This window comes from Podarcis erhardii (assembly GCF_964252035.2).
Source record: "Podarcis erhardii genome assembly, chromosome: 8".
NCBI classification, from domain to species: domain Eukaryota; kingdom Metazoa; phylum Chordata; class Lepidosauria; order Squamata; family Lacertidae; genus Podarcis; species Podarcis erhardii.
This window is the reverse complement of record NC_138499.1, coordinates 91,787,240-91,807,729: the sequence shown is the minus strand read 5'-3', so window position 1 is coordinate 91,807,729 and position 20,490 is coordinate 91,787,240. Positions and strand designations below refer to the sequence as shown.

At 46.7% G+C, this 20,490-nt stretch overlaps 3 protein-coding genes and 1 long non-coding RNA gene across 5 annotated transcripts in view; 3 read left to right on the top strand and 1 right to left on the bottom strand.

The window, feature by feature from the left end:
• The window catches only part of ATPSCKMT (ATP synthase c subunit lysine N-methyltransferase), a 207,310-nt gene that overhangs the window by 72,581 nt on the left and 114,239 nt on the right, over nucleotides 1–20,490 (bottom strand). The gene's annotated exons all lie outside the window — the stretch shown is intronic.
• LOC309347980 lies at nucleotides 114–4,559 on the top strand. Its single transcript, XR_014159103.1, has 2 exons — nucleotides 114–1,365; nucleotides 4,124–4,559. It is a non-coding gene; the product is annotated as an uncharacterized lncRNA (long non-coding RNA).
• Nucleotides 12,396–12,827, top strand: LOC309349236 (uncharacterized protein; the record flags this gene model as incomplete). Its single annotated transcript, XM_081874982.1, has 1 exon — nucleotides 12,396–12,827. A coding segment is annotated over one exon (432 nt), but the record flags the coding sequence as incomplete, so codon positions are not given.
• THBD (thrombomodulin) lies at nucleotides 13,162–17,694 on the top strand. Its single transcript, XM_081872736.1, is given in 4 exon segments — nucleotides 13,162–13,373; nucleotides 13,376–13,438; nucleotides 13,441–13,476; nucleotides 13,479–17,694. Coding segments are annotated over 4 exon segments (2,013 nt in total). The 5' UTR covers nucleotides 13,162–13,168; the 3' UTR covers nucleotides 15,188–17,694.

Genomic DNA, 20,490 nt, shown 5'->3' with positions numbered 1-20,490 from the left:
GGAGTGCCTGGAACAGGTGAGGCTGCAGGTCCCTTATTTTGGCTGCTGGTCCCTTATTTCCAAGGGTGCTGGTCCCTTATTTTCAAATCTGTAAGTTGACAGCTATGACCCCGTCCCGGGGATTTGAACTGCTGACCTTCCAATTGGCAAGTCCTAGGCTCTGTGGTTTAACCCACAGCCCCACCTGCGTCCCTATAGATGGTAATACCACTCTTTAATTTCACCAATGAGTACTAGGCATGTGATCTATAAGGTCCAAATGGAGAGGATATACATAAGCATTTGAGTGGGGAAAACTAATCGTGAACATCCTCACAGTGCTCCTGCAAAATAATATTTGCAGCCACAGGTATTTTTATGTTTTTGTCAATAATTGCATTTGACACTGGGGCCCTATTCAGTAATAGCAGTTTTGGTGCCTGGACAGCTACCCTCCCAGATCTTCCCATGGAAAGCCATTTCTATAAATAATATTTCTATCAGTAATTTATTTACTGAAATATTCATAAAGCCAAGTGAGCATTAGTATAATGGGTTTTGTGTTTTACCATTAAATCTACCGGTACATGGTCAATGTTTTTGTCAGCACTGTTATATGCACTGGGCAAAATTAAGCACTTCAAAGGCCACTTGATTTCTACTGCAGATAATTAAACACATGCTTAACTTGTTTATCAGAATCCATTAAACTGACTTCATGTGGCTTGGATCATTGCCATTCAGCTGCTTAAGGTGTGTTTAGCACAATAAAGTTTCTAATGGGCCACCAGCTACATCCTGTTTCTTACTGTGTATAGGAAAACGTTTTCTTGCTGTTTTTCCTCTCTGTTGGCCCTATTGTGAAATCAAGAAAGTATTAAGGAAATGTTATGACTCTTAATGTCTTAAAGGGGTACCATTACCTTATTTGTGTATAACTGCCAATATTGTGCTTTGGCAAAACAGAATATGAAAACACTCCCCATTATAGCTTAAATCAGATGCTTGGGTTATAGCACATAAATAAAAAATTAAAAGATGTACTTATGAACTTTTCTAGGATGTGGGACATGCTGATTTAGAATCATGACATTCAGGATGTCCTTTTCATAAACTTGCTTTGTATCTTCTTATCATTTTAATTCTATTATTGTTTAATTACCTTTTAACTATTACCTTTCTATGTTTTTAGGTTTCTGGGTTTTATCTTCTTCTTCTTTCTTTTTTGTGTGAGTTCTGGGGGAAAACACAGGATGTTATTATCCCTATGATTATTATTCACAACAACTGAGCCAATGACGGACATGTTTCAGTGCTCCAGGCACAGGTGAAGGTGCCCCCTCCATGATATAGCCTACAGTTGGCACTCCAAGTGGTGGCCCATAGGTATGGAGACCTAAAGGCAAAGTCCTATGCCCTTTTAAAATGTGGAGGTTTTTTTGGGGGTGGGCATTATTGGGTTGTTGTTTCTATTTTGATTATGCATTTTGTGGTTTTATATTTTGATTTTATTCTGTGAACTACCCCTTCCATTTCTGAAATGCAGTGCAATGAAGAATCTGCGGCTCTGCAGATGTTGCCACTTGCCAGACTACAGTTCCCACCCCCTCTGGCCATGGACTATGTTGCTTGATAGGAGCTGCAAGTCTGTTAACATCTGGAGGGACCATAGCAGGACCCCCACCCCTTCCCTAGATCTTTCAGAGGGTACAGTTCTTTACCTTGGTTCCTGATAACATTCTTATTTATGGGACGCTCAAGGATTTAGGGTGTGCAACCTTTTTCAATTCCAGCATTGTGGTCCGCAGTGTAACCTGGATATCGTAGTTTGTGTTGAGGAAATTCCAGAATCTGTTTCCTGGAGTCCCTGACTCTGTGTGTGTGTGTGTGTGTGTGTGTGTTCCTTCTGCTCAGCAAAGGGATTCTCCCCTTCTATATATTCCTCATCTAGACTCTAATTTAGACTCTATTCTCTAGTTTATCTCGAATCTATCTCGAATCTCCTGGAAGATTCTTGAACTGGTGGGGGGCTATCCAGATGTTGCTAGACTCATCCCCAAATGGTCAGGGATGATAGGAATTGTAGTTCAGCAACATCTGGAGGACCACGGGTTGCCCATCGCACTCCTAGCAGCATCTCAAGGGAAGTTGGCACAGTATAAGGGCCTACCAGCAGTTAGCCTTGAGAAAGGTCCGTGGCATTGGTGGCCACACTGTGGATCTCCCTCCTGATTCACGTTCAGCTGATCTCCACGTTGCTTCCCAGGTTCAGCCCATCCCATCTTATCAGCATTTGCATTTTAGCTGCTTTTGATGCTACTGATTCTTCCCTGAATTAGAGGTGATTTTTTAAAATGGTTGGGCTTCACCCCCTAAAATGACACATCCTCCTGAGCTCTTCAGTATCATAGGGTTAATATCGTCCACAGAACTGTAGAACCCAGCTCCTGCAATGCAGGAATCTGTCACCCAACATGGGGCTCATCCTCTACCAACTGAGCTATCCCAGCAGTCATAATTCACAATTGCACATTGTGAAATATGGAGGGGTAAAACACTAATTATTCCGACTGAATGAGAAATTTGGCTCTGCATCACCAGATTCTTTGTTGTTTAAACTTCAAATGAGCATTCACCAGTGATTCATCTCCATCTCCATCTATATTAGCAAATTTACATCTTGCATCACTATTTGGCTTTTGCTTTGAAAATTTTTGTTGTGGGTTGGGTTTTGTTCCTCCCTCCCCAAGGTGCCAACCTTTCTAAGAAATGCCAGAAACATTCCAGAATAATAACCATCCTGCTTGAACTTATTGTTGGGAATTGGAAAAGAAGAAACACAGCCTCCACACAGGCTGTGTAGCCTCTACACAGCCTGTGTAGTTTAGTCCTAAGAATCATAGAATTGTAGCGCTGGAAGGAAACCTGATGGTCATCTAGTCCAAGCCCCTGCAGCTGTTCCCTGTGGGGATGGAACCTGCAGCCTTGGTGTTAACAGCACCACGCTCTAACTAAAGATGCCCAGTAGGGATTGCCCTCCATACTTTGCTGTCCTGGAGGACAGCGGCACCCACTTATCAAGGGCTCATAGTCACCTTTTGAGAGTCCAAAGAACTAGGGCCAATCCTGGTAGTGCAAAACAGCAGAAAACATGACCAAGAAAATCCTGAAATCTCTACCACCTGTTCCAAATTTGTACAATTCTCATGTAACTTTTGACTGCCCAATTTCTAATGGCTTTCCCCCTTTATTTATGTTGAGAATGTGATGTTTAGTTGCGAACAGCATTTTATAGATTGCATTTTTATGCTATGAATTTCCTCGGGATCAATGGATGGAAAGCAGTATACAAATTTAATAAAGGAAACAAACAAACTTCTGTCTGGGTGTTTCCCATGTGATGGCAGGAAGCAATCGTGAGGATCAGATGCTTGATGTAGTTATTCCAACACCAAGACGCCCAACACCAGGGCTTGGCAATGACGGCAAGGAAATTAACTTGCCAGGTTCGTACAAATGCTTCCAACACACATTTGAAGAGGCTTGAAAATCCTTGATGGCGGTCCCTGAAACATTTAAAATGTGTGTTCTTTCTGCTGACGTCAAAAAACAATACATTTCGTGTAACCTTATCATTCCTTCTACTAATGACAGCCCACCCCTTGCTGAACACACAGCTTCTACAGCACAGGTGCCCAGGAGGGGGGTGGATTGCGCCACATTTTGGTCAGTGACATGGAAAGAAAAAGCTGGTCTTCTAAAAGAAGAAGGGCAAGATCCCTAAAAGCCAAATCTGACCAAAATATTTTCTTCCCACATAAGAAAAGTGATTTATCTAGGATTCCTGAGTATGCGTAAAATGCAAATACAAAGATTGTGGCAAGGGGAAAGTGAGAGGAAGGAGAGTAAGAAGAACACTGTCTGTGCTTACTAGCACAGATTTCTGAATAGTCACAGCAACTGATACCCCATGTATACATACATACAGACATGCAAAGAAGGACCCAGTGGGCTGGACCCAAAGGCTTGGGCCTGGGGGCAGGTAGCGGTGGGGGGGGGGAAGAAGTGTGCAGACAGACACACAAGATCTCTATCTCAGGTGTGACCAGTGGATCACCGAGTTTTATCTGATTTGTACCTTTAGGTGGAAGAATAATTCCTGGAAGCTCCCGTGACTCATCCCTTCAGTCTGATATGGAGGTTAGTCTCACCTTCCGTATCAGAGTGTGCCAAGGGATAAGGGTGGAATGAAATTATCTCCTTAACCCCATCCTAATAAGATATTATAGGATTACCCAAACACAACCAATATATCATTTTTATTGCTTATTTGATTGATTTTGTTCTCTGCTGTGTATTAACTGGAAGATCCCTCTGGGCTAAAATCCTGCCTGCGTACTCCTAATTCCAAATAAGACACGTGTGTATGGGAAGACTCAGCAATTGGTGGAGCACCAGCAGAAAGGAATTCTGAAACTGGAGCAGTGGAGAACATCAACTAAGAATGGCTCTTCGTGTAAGAATGGCTCTATGTGTTTTTTAAAAAACATTTTTATTAAAGACTTTCTTGGTTTACAAAAGCCTTGTCTCTTTTTTCACGTTGTACAGTCTTTCTTACAAATCAGTTACATTTGTTGTGAGACATTAGTGTTGAGTACAGGATAAGGTTGGGGAAGAAGGGGTGGGGTGGTGAGGCTTTGGAGCGTGTCCGTGTGGGGTTTTGAGTCAGGGTCAACTGGGTGGGTTCTCTTTCTATTTGTTTATTACATTACCTTGGTAGTGGGAGGTATTGGGGGGCAGGGTGTGGTTGGATGCAGTGGGGTTTGTTTGCATTTGTCGGGGGGGGGAGGGCTTGTTGGGTCAGGTAAACCAGACTGATTCGTATACTGTCAGTGGATTCTTGTTGTTGCCTTGCTGGGATGTGTATGTGATAAAGGGGAGCCATAATGAGGTGAAGGCGTCCTCTTCTATTTGTCCCCGTGTCATAAGGCCCTCTGCCTGGTTCCCTGTAACCTCACTTCTCACAGTGACGGAACCACCAGAAGCCTCAGATTTTGCAAAGTTTACAAATGTGTTCTTTAGTTAGGGTGGTTGGTGTGTTTATGGGGTCTGGTGTCGTGACCATCAGGTCATCTGCGAAGAGCCCTTAGTTTGTAGGTTTTACCTTTCACTTCCACACCCTTGATATCTGGGCTTGACTGGAGTCAGATTGCTAGGAGTTCCAGGGCCAAGATGAATAGGAAGGAACACAGTGGGCATCCTTGTTTTGTGCCTCTTTGGATTGCTATGGTATTGGAGTCCATATTGTGAATTGTGCATTTTGCGGACGCTTGGGAGTAAATTTGTTTGAGGGTTTGTAGGAAGTTGGAACCAAATTTCATATTAGTTAATACTGCTAATAGATATTTCCATTCTAAGCAATCAAAGGCTTTAAGGATGTCTGGGGACATGATTGTCAGTAGGAATTTGGTTGTTTTGCTGTGTTCTGTCAGATTCAGTAGTTTCCTAAAGGGGTTTGTTATGCCGCGACCAGGGACAAAGCCGGCCTGATCCGGCGCGATTAGTTTGTATAGGAAGATTTTTAGGCGGTTAGGATTGATGTGACTATCTTATAGTCTTAGTTTATCAATGAGATTGGGCAGTGTGATTCTGTTTTGAGGCTATCTTTGAGTGGTTTTGGGATAGAGACTATTTTGGAAGAGGTCCAGGTTTGGGGGATATCATTAAATAGGCAGATCATGTAAGGCATCAGGGTTTCTTTGAATTTTTTTTGTAGAATTCTGCTGTATAGCCATCCAGGCCTGGGGCTTTGCATGGTTTCAGATTTTTGAGTACCATCTCTATTTCCTCTGGGGTGAGAGGGCAGTTAAGGTTGACATGGTCAGCCTGGTTAGGAATCTTCTGATTTCCTGTTCAGGTGGGTTGTGGGAGGTGTATGGATTGGCATGAAATCCAGCAAATTCTGAGGTTATTTCTTTGATGGAGGATGTTATGTTACTTTTTTAGTGACACAGTATATTCTTGTTTTGAGTGATTCCTCCCACCCCCCCGCATCTGTTTGCATAGTTGGGAGTTCTTCCCTCCTTATTTGTAAAAGCGTTATTTAGAATATAGGATGTTAATAATATTGTTTTATTGATTTCTTGAGAGTCACTTTCCCTTCTTTTTTGTTCTATGAGTTTAAGGAGTTTTTTGGCTCCTGTTTGTTTGAAGTATGATGAGAGGGTCATAATGTCTTGTTCTAACTGACCAATTTTTGAGGTTTGTTTTTTAATAGATGCCCTCTCCTTTATGCAGGCTCCTCTGGTGACCACTTTCATTGTATCCCAGAGGAGGGGAGTTGTTATGTCGCCCACATCATTATCCTTAAATTGTTTTGGAGAGTTTTCAAGAGACTCTCTTTAGCTAGTTGGTTTGTGGTTAGGATGGGGCTGAAAGACCATGATAAAATAGTTTGTGCGTCCTCTCCTATTTTCAGGATAGCTTCTACAGGGGTGTGGTCTGTGATTTTAAAGTTACCAATGTTTGTTGTTTCTACCAGGAGAAATGACCCAGAGTTGCCTGTGGATCCGAGTTTGGGAATTTTCTTAACAAACTAGATTGAATTGGGGGATGGTCTCTGCCTACAGATCTGCGCGCAGAATCTGGCAACCATCCGGGTCGTCTTGTTATCTTTGCCTAACGGGAGATGATTTTCCTAACGGGAAATTTTCCTAACGGGAAATTTTTTTGCTTTACTGGGAAGTCAGCAAGCCTCACCAGCAGGGGGTCAATGGTTTCTCTACGTGCCTCATCGTAAAAGGGACATCTAAAAAATATGTGTTCAGGGTTTCCTATATCCCCCAATGGACAGGCACAAATTCTCTGGTCATGTGGGACTTTTTTTGAAGGATCTTTCCAAGACTGGCAAGGGCAGAGCCAAGCTTCTGGAAAGTGTAAAAGCCCTTCTTGCATTTTTTGATACAACAAAAAAGAGATATGCTGCCAGTGCAGCTATATCTCTCTCGATTTCTACAATCTTATAGTCGGGGCACCTTCAGCATTCCTGTTGTCTCTTGGTGTCGATAATTCTTTGCCTAACTATATATTTTGCTTGGCCCAAGCCCAGACTTAGAAGGGCTTGAGGGGCCAAACCCAGTTTCTGAAGAGTGTTCAGGATTGCTGTCTGCCATCCTGACTGGAACTGGTTGCAAAGGAACAATGGAGCTATACCACGGGGGAGCAGTTTCAGTGACAGCCAACCGAAATATGCTGATTTGCTAGCTTTGGGGGGTGGAATTCTGGATTATTGAGAGTGGTTACTAAGTTATTTAAATAAAAATTAAATAGTAGGGGGGGCAGAGGTTCTATTTAATTATCACCATTGAGAGAATGACTTCTCATAAAAATAAGAGTGAGGAGGATAACAGAGGCTTCGTACTCATGTTGCTCCTCCATGCGCAGGTACGGTTTCAGGGTAGCCAAAACCAAGCAGCCTTTTATGGGACCATAAAGACCAAAGTAGAAAATGATTAAAGCATTAGCCTTGGTCAGACTGTGGCAAATATAGACAGCGGACAATTGTTGCTGTCTATATGAAGAATTGGTGCTTGGTGGTGCCAAGACTGAGGCTATAAAAGACACCCCCCCCCCATAAATGCAGTGGACTCCCTCCCAGCATCAAGAGAATGAAAGCAAGAGACGTAGGAAGCAGAAGCTTGATGGCATTAACTGCTAAGTGCCGGGGGAACTGGCCACATGGCACTCTTCCTGTCTAGACATCTACTGGAAAGAGGGTTCTGCAGTGAGAACCCTTCTAACTGTCTAAAATGCTACAGGAAAGGAATGAATATATGAGCTGCATATACATTTAAAGCACACCCCCCCTGCAAGAATCCTGGGAACCATTGCCTACCCTCTCGCAGCGCCTCACAATTCCCAGCCCCCTTAACAAACTAGAGTTTCCAGGAATCCCTAGCGGAGAAACTGGACTTTAAACATGCTTTAAAAGTATGGCATGTGCAGTCTTGGACTTAGATGTGCCAAGGGATTATTCAGCATTTTATCTAACAGCACTGCTCTCTGTCCTGGTGAGATGCCAGTTCCCTCTCGGGTGTTGACTGCTTGCTTGCGCTTTTGGGAGGAGTGCTCACTCCCTGGCAGTCCTTGCAGCTCCTCTGAATCACTCCAGACCACCTCGCCCTTGGAGACGGAGGGGGGATTCCGAAACTTCAAAATTCTTTTTCTTTCTAAAGGTCTACAAACTGACGCAGGCAGCTGTTTCTCCTATTGAGAGTGTCATGCTCCTATGAACAGCATCTTACAAAAAGCACCATTTACTCAGAGGGTGCCATGAGGCATCTTGGGAGGCAAAAAAGCATCTCTGCCATTGCACAAGAGGGGACTGAGGGCAAATGTGACAAGCTGTCTACAGCTGCTGCTGCTGCAGAGGCTCTGGCAATGAGAAACACCGGGGGGGGGGTTACATTTAGCATTAATATCACAGCCAACAGCTGCAGCATTAAGAGCCAACATGAAGCCAAGTGGATGTATTGTGCAAGACTTTCTCTTGAAAGTGTTACTTCAGGCAGCAATTATGTTTGTTGCAACTCCCCTGATGCTTGCTGTAATTTGTACACATGTAATACTCCCTAGATCTTGAGACTCTTAATCTCAGGGTCGTTAGGCAAATGATTCCTGCATTGCCAGGGGTTGTACCAGATGACCCTTGTGACCCCTTCCAACTTTACAATCCTATGATTCTATGTGCGAATGAATATATGCATCCCCAAACATGCAGGGAGAGCACTCAGAAATGCACATTTCCCCTTCATACTTTTATGAGAATATTGACGCGGCAACACTCACTGTAACCACAACAAACACAATGTGTAATGCAATGTTGTGTAATGGATGAAGTATTTCTCTGGATTCCCTTTTACAAGATTGCATCTGACAATGAAAGACACGCAGCTATTCTGTGCACCAGAACTTGGTCTGTACTGTGCTGCGTATGCACTTCGCTCACTAATAAGAGGAGCTCTGATGGATCAGGCCAGAATCCTGTTCTCACTGCAGCCACCCAGATGCCTGTGCAAAGCCCACAAGCCGGACACGAAAGCATGCAGCCTCAGATCCCGGAGGGGGTGTAAAACTGTAATGAGTAATAGCCATTGATAGCCTTATCCTCTCTGGACTTGTTTCAACCCCTTTTTAAGCCGCCCGTCTTTCTGCATCTTGCAGTAGTGACTTCCATAGTTTAACTATGCACTGTGTTACCGGTAAGTTCTTCCTTTTGTCTGTCCCGAATCCTCCAATATTCAGCTTCAGTGGGTGGCCCCTGACTTCCACTATTATGAAGGACAAATAGACAACAACTCTCCAGCCACTTTTCTCATGCTGTATATAAACGCCTTCCTCTGCCCCAGCTGCAACAAAACATGTCAGGCGGCAGGCGCTGCAACCTTCCAGCGGCTTGACCTCACCCCCAAAGGTCTCCTGAGGTCTCCTCCATTGTCTCCTGAGACAGACAGATGCCAGCACACATAATTTCACACATCTCACCATGCCCTGCCTCTTACTTTTTCTCTAAACAAGAAACCAACTGTTGATCTTTCCTCATAGGGGAAACAGTCAGTGTATGCTCTCTACTGCATCCCATTTTCACTAGCAGAAAACCTTTCTGGCACATGCCCCACATGTCAAGTCTAAAGTACGATGCTTCCCTAGCACAAACTGCAGTTCTCCCTCTTGTTGCCTTGCTGTGGTTCTACGTCTGACCTTGTGATCAGGCCTTTCTCTATTTTGTAGTCAAGTCTATGGGCTTCTTCTCCCATTCATCCAAGAGCATCATGGGTCAGACTGGGCCAGTTCCATTTGCCTTCCTTGTGTGATGTGTCCGGTTATCACCTATGATGTTCTCTGAATCCCTTTTCAAAAGCTACTGAAAAGGGAACACAGGATGCTAACCACCAATTTTCCATGGTTAAGATGCAAATGACTCTACATCCCATTTCTTAAAATGCCGCTGTGACAGTCTTTAACATTTCGTACATTTAACGCACATGACTCCCCACCCGCACCCCGGGAATCCTTGTTTCTGTGTCTTCTGTGTCTTCTGTGGGGAGTCACTACCAGCTGTTACTGGGAGCTGCATTCCAGGACCCCTCCCTCACTGTCACCCCAAATATATCTACTTCTCTACTTCCTGTTCCCACAAGAGTCTTGGCTGCTGCTGGGAAGTCATTGCAAAATGGCCAAGGTCCTTCCTTAGTAACAGGCCAGGAAAGTGATTGATGAGATTCCAGCTCAGGGTCATCTCTGTTGTTTACTCTTCCATCAGCTCACGATGGAAGTGGGAAAGCAGGGACCAGTCGGCAGCCTCTTCCATGTAGAACCGCTCGTGGTTAATGCAAGGGAGCTGAGCCAGCAAGATCCAAAGCGATTTTATGAGTTCCACTGCAATGTTCTTGTTGATGGATGCAGTTTGGCACTGTGCATTTCCACTGGGGAAATAAAAGTGGGTTATAAGCTGAATGAATGAGTGATATATTTATAGTATCTATATACTGCTTTTCCGACAGACCTTACAAAGTGGTTCATGCAAGGTTATTACAAGAATAAGCATCTTCTTTTTTAAAAAAAAATTACAGGAAAATGGAAAAGACACCTTAAGAAAAATCTGTTACTGCTTCTTCTCCATTTCCCAGGGCAAGGTGGTCCTACAGATGCCCCTGTGGTGGCAGATGGGGGGAGGCAGGGGCCACTCTGGAAGGTGGTGGCAATTTCCTAAGTTTCTTTCTTTTGCACTTCCATATATTTCCCATGGGACGCAGGTGGCGCTGTGGGTTAAACCACAGAGCCTAGGACTTGCCAATCAGAAGGTCGGCGGTTCGAATCCCCGTGACGGGGTGAGCTCCTGTTGCTCGGTCCCTGCTCCTGCCAACTTAGCAGTTTGAAAGCACGTCAAAGTGCAAGTAGATCAACAGGTACCTCTCCGGCGGGAAGGTAAACGGTGTTTCCGTGCGCTGCTCTAGTTCGCCAGAAGCGGCTTAGTCATGCTGGCCACATGACCCGGAAGCTGTACGCCGGCTCCCTCGGCCAGTAAAGCGAGATGAGCGCCGCAACCCCAGAGTTGGCCACGACTGGACCTAATGGTCAGGAGTCCCTTTACCTTTACATTTCCCATAACTGACCTGAGTGAGCTGGTGTTATACGGCAGCAAAGAGACTGATCTCCCCACCCCAGTACCAAACCTGTTCTGTCATGAACTCAGAAGATGACCTTTGGCAAGGCATGTTCTATCCTATCCCACCGGAAAATTGGGAATAGTAATATTGCCTAGTTCTTGTGCTATGTCTTGTGCTATGGCTGCCTCATGGCCTGTGCCCTGTCTCAAGTGCTGTTCCTGGTCATGTTTTGAGAGACAGAGATATATGAAGTACAACCAAATCCATTCTGTTAAGCAGCCTTTTTGAAAAGGAAAGTGCTATGATCAGTCCACTCATTGCTTCAGAAGTCAGAACACAGTTTTAAGAGATTAAAAGCAGCAGCAGCAGCAGAACCTCCCTAGTGGACAGGTGAGGTAACCTCTGTTGAGAGCATGCACACATAAATATACAAGCAAGACCTGATGTTGTATACTGGCTCATCCAAACTTGCCTTTGTGCTGCCTTTCCCTGTCCAAGCACTTTTTTCTTTTGCCTGGCCTTTCCCCACAAAACCCCACTCTTTGCTGCTGAATCAAAACAAACAGCAATCCATGGAAAAACTGAATTGCCCTTTGTTCTTATTCAGTGTTAAAGAGGTTTTCCAGGGGACAGGGGCAGACCTGATCTTTCAAATTTCAGTGGTGCTCTGAGCCAGGCCAAAATTGGGTATCCCTGCCTTTCGCCTTCTGTTCTGTGCATGCCCTAGGCCACGGGCGTCAAACACAAGGCCCGTGGGCCGAATCGCGGCCCGCCCAGTTGCTTCCCACCCGCCCATCGAACAGGCTGCCAACAAGACAGCGTATGCGCGCAACGAATCCTCCCGCTAACTCCAATATCATAAAGGAGATCGCTTACCCTAGCGGCCTTTTTTGAACATGCGTGACGTCAGGCGTGCAACGCTCATGCGCAGGCGGGGAAGGATTGGGGGGGAAAGCCCCACCGTTGTCGCCTCTGCGCTTGCACGCTTAAATGAGCTTCCGGGGAAAGGAGGCGGAGGTCGCGTGCGCACCGCCTTCCCCGCGCATGCGTAATAGCCGGCACCCTGTCAGCGCCTGGCCCGTGGCGCCCGTTTGCCGTTGCTGTGGCAGCCGAGGGGCCCTGCGGGAGGCCCTGGCTGCAAGGCCTGCCGGAGGGACGGAGCCTTCCGGGAACACAAGCGGCAGCTCGGCCGCTTTCTCCTCATCATCGCCTTCCCCCTCCCCGCCGCAGCTGCTCACGCTGCTGGTGATGCAGCCCTGCGGCGGGGACGGGGAGGCGGTGGGCGCCTTGCTGCAGCCCCAGGTGGTGCAGCAGCCGCAGCCACCGTTGCGGGGGGCCTCGGAGGCGCCCTCGGGCCTCATGGTCTTCTATGAGCTGGGCCCGCCGGTGGCGGGCGACGCGGGCGGAGACGACAGCGCCAGCAGCCCCGGCGGAGTCCTGGAGGATCTGGATGAGGAGGAGGAGGGCGGCGCCCAGTCGGGGAGAGGAGGAGGAGGAGGCGGCTGCAAGAGCTGCGCCTACAAAGGCTGCAGCGAGACCACCACGCAAGTGGCCAAGCAGCGCAAGCCCTGGATGTGCAAGAGGCACCACAACAAGATGTACAAGGACAAGTACAAGCGCAAGAAGAGCGACCAGGTCTTGGGGGGCGGTGGAAGTGGCGGAGGCGGAGCTGATGCAGAGGGAAGGCAATTTAAGGAGAGATGGGAAAGTGATAATAAAGAGTGGACACATAGTCCTACAGATACAACCGGCCCTTTGAGGGTGACCAAACTGCTGATGCGGCCCCTGATGAATTTGAGTTTGACACCCCTGCCCTAGGCCATAGTTGCAACACCCTGCAACACCTCCCTCAGCTCAGCACACAGTATGCGGGAACCCAGTCAGGCTCCCCTAAATCCACCTCTGCTTGGAAATCGGCGAGGCAAAACAACACAAACCAAAAACTCCGAGATCCAGACTGGGAAAGTGCGGGCCGGTGCTTAAGAAGTGTGGATGGCTCCTAAGTTTGTACATGTGGCGCAATGGATAGGGAGCGCAAGAGAAGCAGAGTCCGCGCTGCCACCCGCAGCCAGACTCACTTTTCTCGCGCGCTTCCCCACTGGAACGCAAACACGTGTTGCGCGGCCGCCCCTCGCGGAACTCCCCGCTGCAGGTCCGGGCTGCCTGCCCGTGGGACCATTTCCCTGCTGCCGGGGATGAGGCGTCTCTTCGGGACGTTCCCTTGGCGGCGCGGGGCGCCCGGGGTCTCGGCGAGGCGCTGCCCTGGGCGGAGGGCGCGGCGGGGCGCGCTGTTCGGCGGCCCTTCCTCCGCGGCCGGGAGCCCCGCCTTCCGCCCCTCCCGTGACTCCTCGGCCCCGGGAGGTTTCCTCCCGACGGGCGGCGTTTCCCTTCCCTTCCCGGAGCCGCCGTCCCCACCCAGCCCGGGCCGCCCGGAGGCCGTTATAAGCGCGGCGCGCCGAGGGCGGGCAGCTTCGCCCGCCAGGATGCGGCTCCTCGCCCGGCTCCTGCTGGCGGCGGCGGCGGCGGCGGCGGCGCTGGCCGGCCGAGGCAGCAGCGGCGGCGGCGGCGGCGGCGTGGCGGCCCCTTCGGGCGCGCAGTGCCTGGGCGCCGTGTGCTACGGCCTGTTTTGGGGGGCGCGCAGCTTCGCGCAGGCCAGCGAGGGGTGCGCGGCGGGCGGCGGGCACCTGATGACGGTGCGCTCGACGGTGGCGGCCGAGGCGGCGGCGGTGCTGCTGGGCGGCCGCGCGGGCGGCGCGTGGCTGGGCCTGCGGCTGCCCGACGGCTCGTCGTGCGTGGAGCCGGCCAAGCAGCTGCGCGGCTTCCTCTGGGTGACGGGCGACGCGCGCACGGACTACGAGGCCTGGGCCGAGAAGGCGGCGCCGTCGTGCGGCCCCCGGTGCGCGCTGCTGAACGCGCGGCTGAGCTGGGAGGAGCGCGCCTGCGACGCCGCCGCCGCCGGCTTCCTCTGCGAGTACAGCTACCCCGGCGGCACGTGCGGCCCGCTGGCGCTGCCCGCGCCCGCCCCCGCCGTCTCCTACCTGACGCCCTTCGGCGCCCGCGAGAGCGAGCTGCTGGCCGCCCCGCCGGGCACGGCGGCCGAGGTGGCCGGCCTGGAGGCGCGCCTGGAGTGCCGCGCGCCCGAGGGCGGCCCGGCGCGGTGGGGCTGGGCGGCGCCCGGCGCCTGGGACTGCCGGCTGGAGAACGGCGGCTGCCAGCAGCACTGCGTGGCCTCGGCCGACGCCCCGCTCTGCATGTGCAGCGTGGGCTACGCGCTGGGCGCCGACGGGCGGAGCTGCCTGGACGTGGACGACTGCCGGGCCGAGCCGAGCCCTTGCGAGCAGGAGTGCGTGAACACCCAGGGCGGCTTCGAGTGCCGCTGCTATGAAACCTATGAGCTGGTCGAGGGCAGGTGCCTGCTGAAAAGCCGCAGGTGCGAGGAGTTAATGTGCGAGCACGAATGTGCCGATGTCGAGGGAGAGTATGGGTGCATCTGCTCTGAAGGATATGTGCCCCATCCCCAAATGCCGAATAGGTGTGTGATGTTCTGCAACGAGACCAGCTGCCCAGCTGAGTGCGACCCCCACACCGGGGACACCTGCTACTGTGCAGATGGCTTTATCTTGCAAGACGACCCAGATGGGACAAAGGTCTGCGTGGATATTGATGAGTGTGATTCTGGAAGTTGCCAGAAACTGGAGTGCATGAACGTGCCAGGCAGCTATATGTGTCTCTGTCCAGGTGGGCAGTTGTGCAAGGAACCGCCAGATGAAACAGAGTACTCTGGTGACGCTGAAACTTATTCCACATCCTCAGTTCCCTCTTTTATCCCACCCAAGGAGGAAGATGCTGGCAGAAGCCAAGGGGTATTGATTGCTATCATTGTTAGTACCACATTGATGGTTATAGCGTTAGTAGCGATTTTGTGCTACTTGGTGAAAAAACACTGCACTTTACCCACCTTAATGGATTACAAATGCCAACAACCCGAGACTGGGGTGCCATTGCAGCAAGTAGTCACCCCAAACAGCGCCTCTTTCTGACGGAAAATGTGGACCTTCACATGTGAGGGAAAGAAGTGGGAATGGGGGAGAGCTAAATTATTTGAATACTGGATGGGAAATGCCTGTGAATTCCCCTCGGAACCGCTGTGCAAACACCGCTTCTTGAGAGTGGTCCTACAAATGCCATGCATTGAGGACAATGTCAGTGTGTGACACTTTCCTGTACATGAATCCCAAGGCAAGAGAGAGGGGGCAGCAGGAGGGTGCCTGGACTGCATTCAGCGCTAGGACTTCTGCTCCAACTGCTTTTACTCCAGATGCAGCATTCATGATTTCTTTTTCTCTCTCAACCAGACATGAAACTAACGGTGCCTTTCTTATAAAATTGACTTTTTGTTAGTTTTGAAAACTTGGTTACCTAAAATAAAAAATAATAAAAAAGGGGCTGTATTTTATTAGCATTGTTTTACAATGTATTGATACTGGTGTATTTTCAGTCTGCTTCATGCATCTGATAAAAGCTGTTTGCTACAAAGCTTATGCCACATCAACCACTTAGGATACAGAACTACTGTGCAACTCTCAATTTATTTGAATGGTCACTGTGTCAGTGACTTCTAATTAGGATCAACGTGTAGTTTTTATGTGGCAGGAGCAGTTTTGCATATTTGCAGTTAAGAAGGTGTGTTTTATGTAGCAGCAACATTAGGAAGCTCCCTTCCACTGAGTCAGACCGTTGGTCTATCTCAGTGGGTCCCAATTAGGGGTCAGGATGCACCCAGTGGATTTACGGCGCCATCCCTTGCCCCCCCCCCTTTTGGTCATTTTTGCATGGTAATATCACAGATTTTATAGTCTGTTTTTTAGTAAACCTAAAAACCTTTGCTTATTAGGGGCTCCCCCACATTTTGTTTAAAAAATGCTTTGCAGAGGTAACTACCATAGAGTTATCAAAATTTTCAAAAGTAGGGGGTCCATGCCTTGGCTTTTGAAAAATAGGGGGTCTTCCATAATTACCTAACTGGGAATCACTGGTCTATCTTATTCATTATTGTTTGCACAGAGATTCAGCGGGCCGTGGAGCTCTGCCATACTTCCCCCCTCATCCCAGTGAAATATATGTTTTACAATCTCATTTTCAGGCTGTGGGGTTTTTTGTTTTTGTTTTGCAAAACAACAAATTATTTAACATTGTCAAATTCAGAAACATAATCTGTAGTTATTCAAACATTTACTTTGCTGAATCTGTAGTTATTCAAACATTTACTTTTGTCTTCATCCTATTTTCTTTTCCATTGCAAAATTTTCACTGATGTCTTTGAAAGTGGGTTCATGCCCTTTCCTCTTGCTTCTCAGTATCATGGTGGGGAAATCTGTATTATGGTGTTTAATGTCCTCATTTTGGACTTTTTTTTATTAAAAAGGTGGTAAAATAGACTTCAGATCCAATTTTAAAACCAGTTCCATATCAAATCAAGTCTAGAATATTAAGTTAAGCGCTTCACATTGGAAGAGCTGAACACAAATCTGAACTTCAACAGGACCCTGAAGAAGTCTGCTTTAAAGATTTATCTCATCTGTGCCTTTTGTGAGTTATGACTCCAGCCTCGCACTGTGTTCTTGGTAAAGAGTGAACAATCCTACAAAAACTCTAGCTGAGTTTAGGCTTTTTATTTGCTTGGCACAGTTCTGACTAAACAACCTTGATATTTCCCATTGTGTTAAAACGTGACTTTTTTAAAAAGTGAAAGTGAGTGGGAGAGGTATTTTCATCAGCTGTTTTGTAAACTTCTTAGTTGCAAGTATTTATTTATTTATGGGATATATATCATTGCAGAATAATGGTTCCATCCCATGGGTGAATAATAAAATTTATATGAAAAGTCCAATAGCCTTCAGACGCTGGACACAGGCTTGTGTGCCATTCTACCGTATTTCACTTGACTGAGACTGCAGTCCCATCACATCTGGGAGTAAGCCTCACCCAATTCAGTGGTACTTCCACCTGAGTAGGCTGGGTTAGGATTGCAGCCTGATGCATGGAATAGCCAGCCTCCCCGCAATTGGTCTGTACAAATATGAAAAACATTCACAAATATAAGTTAAATAAAACCACGTTAGCTTGATGCCTATCCTTGATTAATAATGCTGTGATTGTGACAATACTGATTATACAATAATGGTTCTATAATATGATAAAATTTCTAAGGCCACAACTGTATGCTCGCCTGGAAGGAAGTCCTGTTGAACTTAATGGGGTTACTTTTGAGTAGACACATGGGACTGCACTGTTAGCATTAAGAAGAAACAGGGTGATAATCCAGCAACATTTCATTCATGGCTGATGCTGAACTGGTTTTTACTGCTAGATGAATCAACAAAAGCTTTAGTTTGTTGATCAGTGGAGACAAATTTAAACTGGTGGGGTTTAAGATTTTAAGGTTACTTTAAAATAAGTGAGAAAGAAATAAGAGAAATAAGAGAAAAAAATACTGTACTATGGTAGATATGAACTTTTCCGCTAATAAACATGACTTTAAAGCTTTTTTCATTTATATTACGTAATATAAGCATCATAGGTGCCAGCTGCCTTGGGCCCTGGGTGCCCAAGCACCCGCAAAATTACCCATGAATTTCAGCACCCATTGCCCTGGGCACCCACAGATGCAGGGCCACGCTGGCACTCCTGATAAGCATAATGTAGAATGAAAATACATTAGATGGGTGACAGCTGGCTTGAGAGCAGTACATGTGAAAAGGATCTAGGAGTCTTGGTTGACCACAAACTTGACATGAGCCAACAGTGTGACGCGGCAGCTAAAAAAGCCAATGCAATTTTGGGCTGCATCAATAGGAGTATAGCATCTAGATCAAGGGAAGTAATAGTGCCACTGTATTCTGCTGTGGTCAGACCTCACCTGGAGTACTGTGTCCAGTTCTGGGCACCACAGTTCAAGAAGGACACTGACAAACTGGAACGTGTCCAGAGGAGGGCAACCAAAATGGTCAAAGGCCTGGAAACGATGCCTTATGAAGAACGGCTAAGGGAGCTGGGCATGTTTAGCCTGGAGAAGAGGAGGTTAAGGGGTGATATGATAGCCATGTTCAAATATATAAAAGGATGTCACATAGAGGAGGGAGAAAGGTTGTTTTCTGCTGTTCCAGAGAAGTGGACACGGAGCAATGGTTCCAAACTACAAAAAAGAAGATTCCATCTAAACATTAGGAAGAACTTCCTGACAGTAAGAGCTGTTCGACAGTGAAATTTGCTGCCAAGGAGTGTGGTGGAGTCTCCTTCTTTGGAGGTCTTTAAGCAGAGGCTTGACAACCATATGTCAGGAGTGCTCTGATGGTGTTTCCTGCTTGGCAGGGGGTTAGACTCGATGGCCCTTGTGGTCTCTTCCAACTCTATGATTCTATGATTCTAAGTGATACAAATCAGAATTCATGGATCCCTGAGCTTTAATCATTGATTGATTCTGTGCAATAAAAATTTAATATGCTGTTAATTTCTAACAGCTAAATAATTCCAGAACTTTTTCTAAGCTATTGCATTTGTAAACATATATGGCAGAGAGGTTCCTGTGTGCTTATAGGTACTGTAATTCTGCTTATATGAAGGAACGTTAATCATGTATTAGCTGCTTTAGAAAACTCAATAGCTCCATTTAACACTGTTTTCCAAAAATTTCCTCTGGTAGTGTTAGCCTTTTTTAAAAAAATCAAATTGTAAGTTATCTTCAGTATCTCAAAAAGGCACCATATTGTGGGGATTTGGTAATATTGCAATTCATCCCTAAATTTATTCAGTTAAAGCCAATTATTAATCAACTAAAAATCTTCATTTGGTTGTTACCCTCAATTTCATTATATACACAGATCACACCAGAAAGGCCTGTTTGTTTTTAATACCAGGATACCCAGATTTGTGATTTGCTGTGGTGTTTTTTGTGGATGCAAATCATTTTCAGTAACATGGATCAATGTCGTAATTACCGTATTTACTTGAATCTAATGCTCACCTTTTTTGGCCAAATTATGTTTCAAAAATTAAGGTTCACATTAGATTCAATGGCACAATTACATTTGCCAGCATATACTTTTTTTGTTTCAAGGTTCTGAAAACTGAGGTGTGCATTAGATTCAATGGCACCTCAGACTTGAGTAAATATGGTGCTTACCTTCCTCATCTCCTTTCCCTTCCCTGGGATCTGGTTTACCGAAAAACAATATAAAATACAACCAATTTTAATAAAAATTCCAAAAAACAAAAGATAGAAAGAAAACTAATGCAAAACACTGATCAAATCTCTCTCTTTTAAAAAGAGCCCTCAGATAAGGATAACATCAAAGCAGCCAATTTGCCTATATCAAAGCAAGTGAATATAAGCATATATGAGCTCATGGTTACAACTACTACCAATTAATTGTGGGGTTATCTTGACTACCAAGATGGCATATGCAGAGCTCCCGAGGTGACTCTTAACATCCAGCAGCAAGAACTGACTAAACCTGCGTTACTGATACAGAAAAGTGACTTTACACAAGAATATGTTAGTGACTTGACAGATGCTTTTCAAAAAGTTGAACATTGTGTGGCAAAAATGAGAATGGAAAGGGTGTAGTACTTTTCCATCCAGGAAGAAGTGACTCTGCAATTGGAAGAAATTGCCTAGCAAGAATGCAAAATGTATGTCTTAGCTAAAGAAGATTAGCTAATCTATCCTTGCAGATATGGAAAGGCTACTTCTGCCCTTTTGTAGAGAACCTTTACACTGATTTATTGACAGAAAAGAAGGTGACTTGGCTGTAAAGGTTGGCAACCACCTCAGGAGGAAGAGGTGTTGCAGCAGACACCCATCCATGCCTTCTGAAGAGGCTCATGTCTTGGAGGAGGAATTGCCTGGAAATTCTAATGAATGAAATTACAGTAGCTGTTATTCTCTATATCCCTTTGCTGAGGTAGAGGTGCTGTGCTTTGCTCCTCCTTCCAGGAAGGAATCCAGTTTCCTCAGGGAGCATTCAAATGTTGGCAAGCTTCTCTTAGATATATATTCTCACCCCAAAACCTCGCAGCGGGTCAATGCAGCTGCTCTTGCCAGGCAGCCTTGTGGAACCAAGGTGGCGATCATATTTCTTCATTCCCCTACACTTCCTTGACTCCACTCCTTTGCTGTGTGAACATTCCTAGGTATTCTCACTGTCTGCATGGGTCATTTTATTGCAAAAATAGAAATCTACACACACTGTCGGAAAATGTGCAGGGCAACACAAAAACTACTGAATGACAACAATGCTGTTGTCTGGATGCTTCATAAAAAGCATGAGAAGACTTCCGTGGA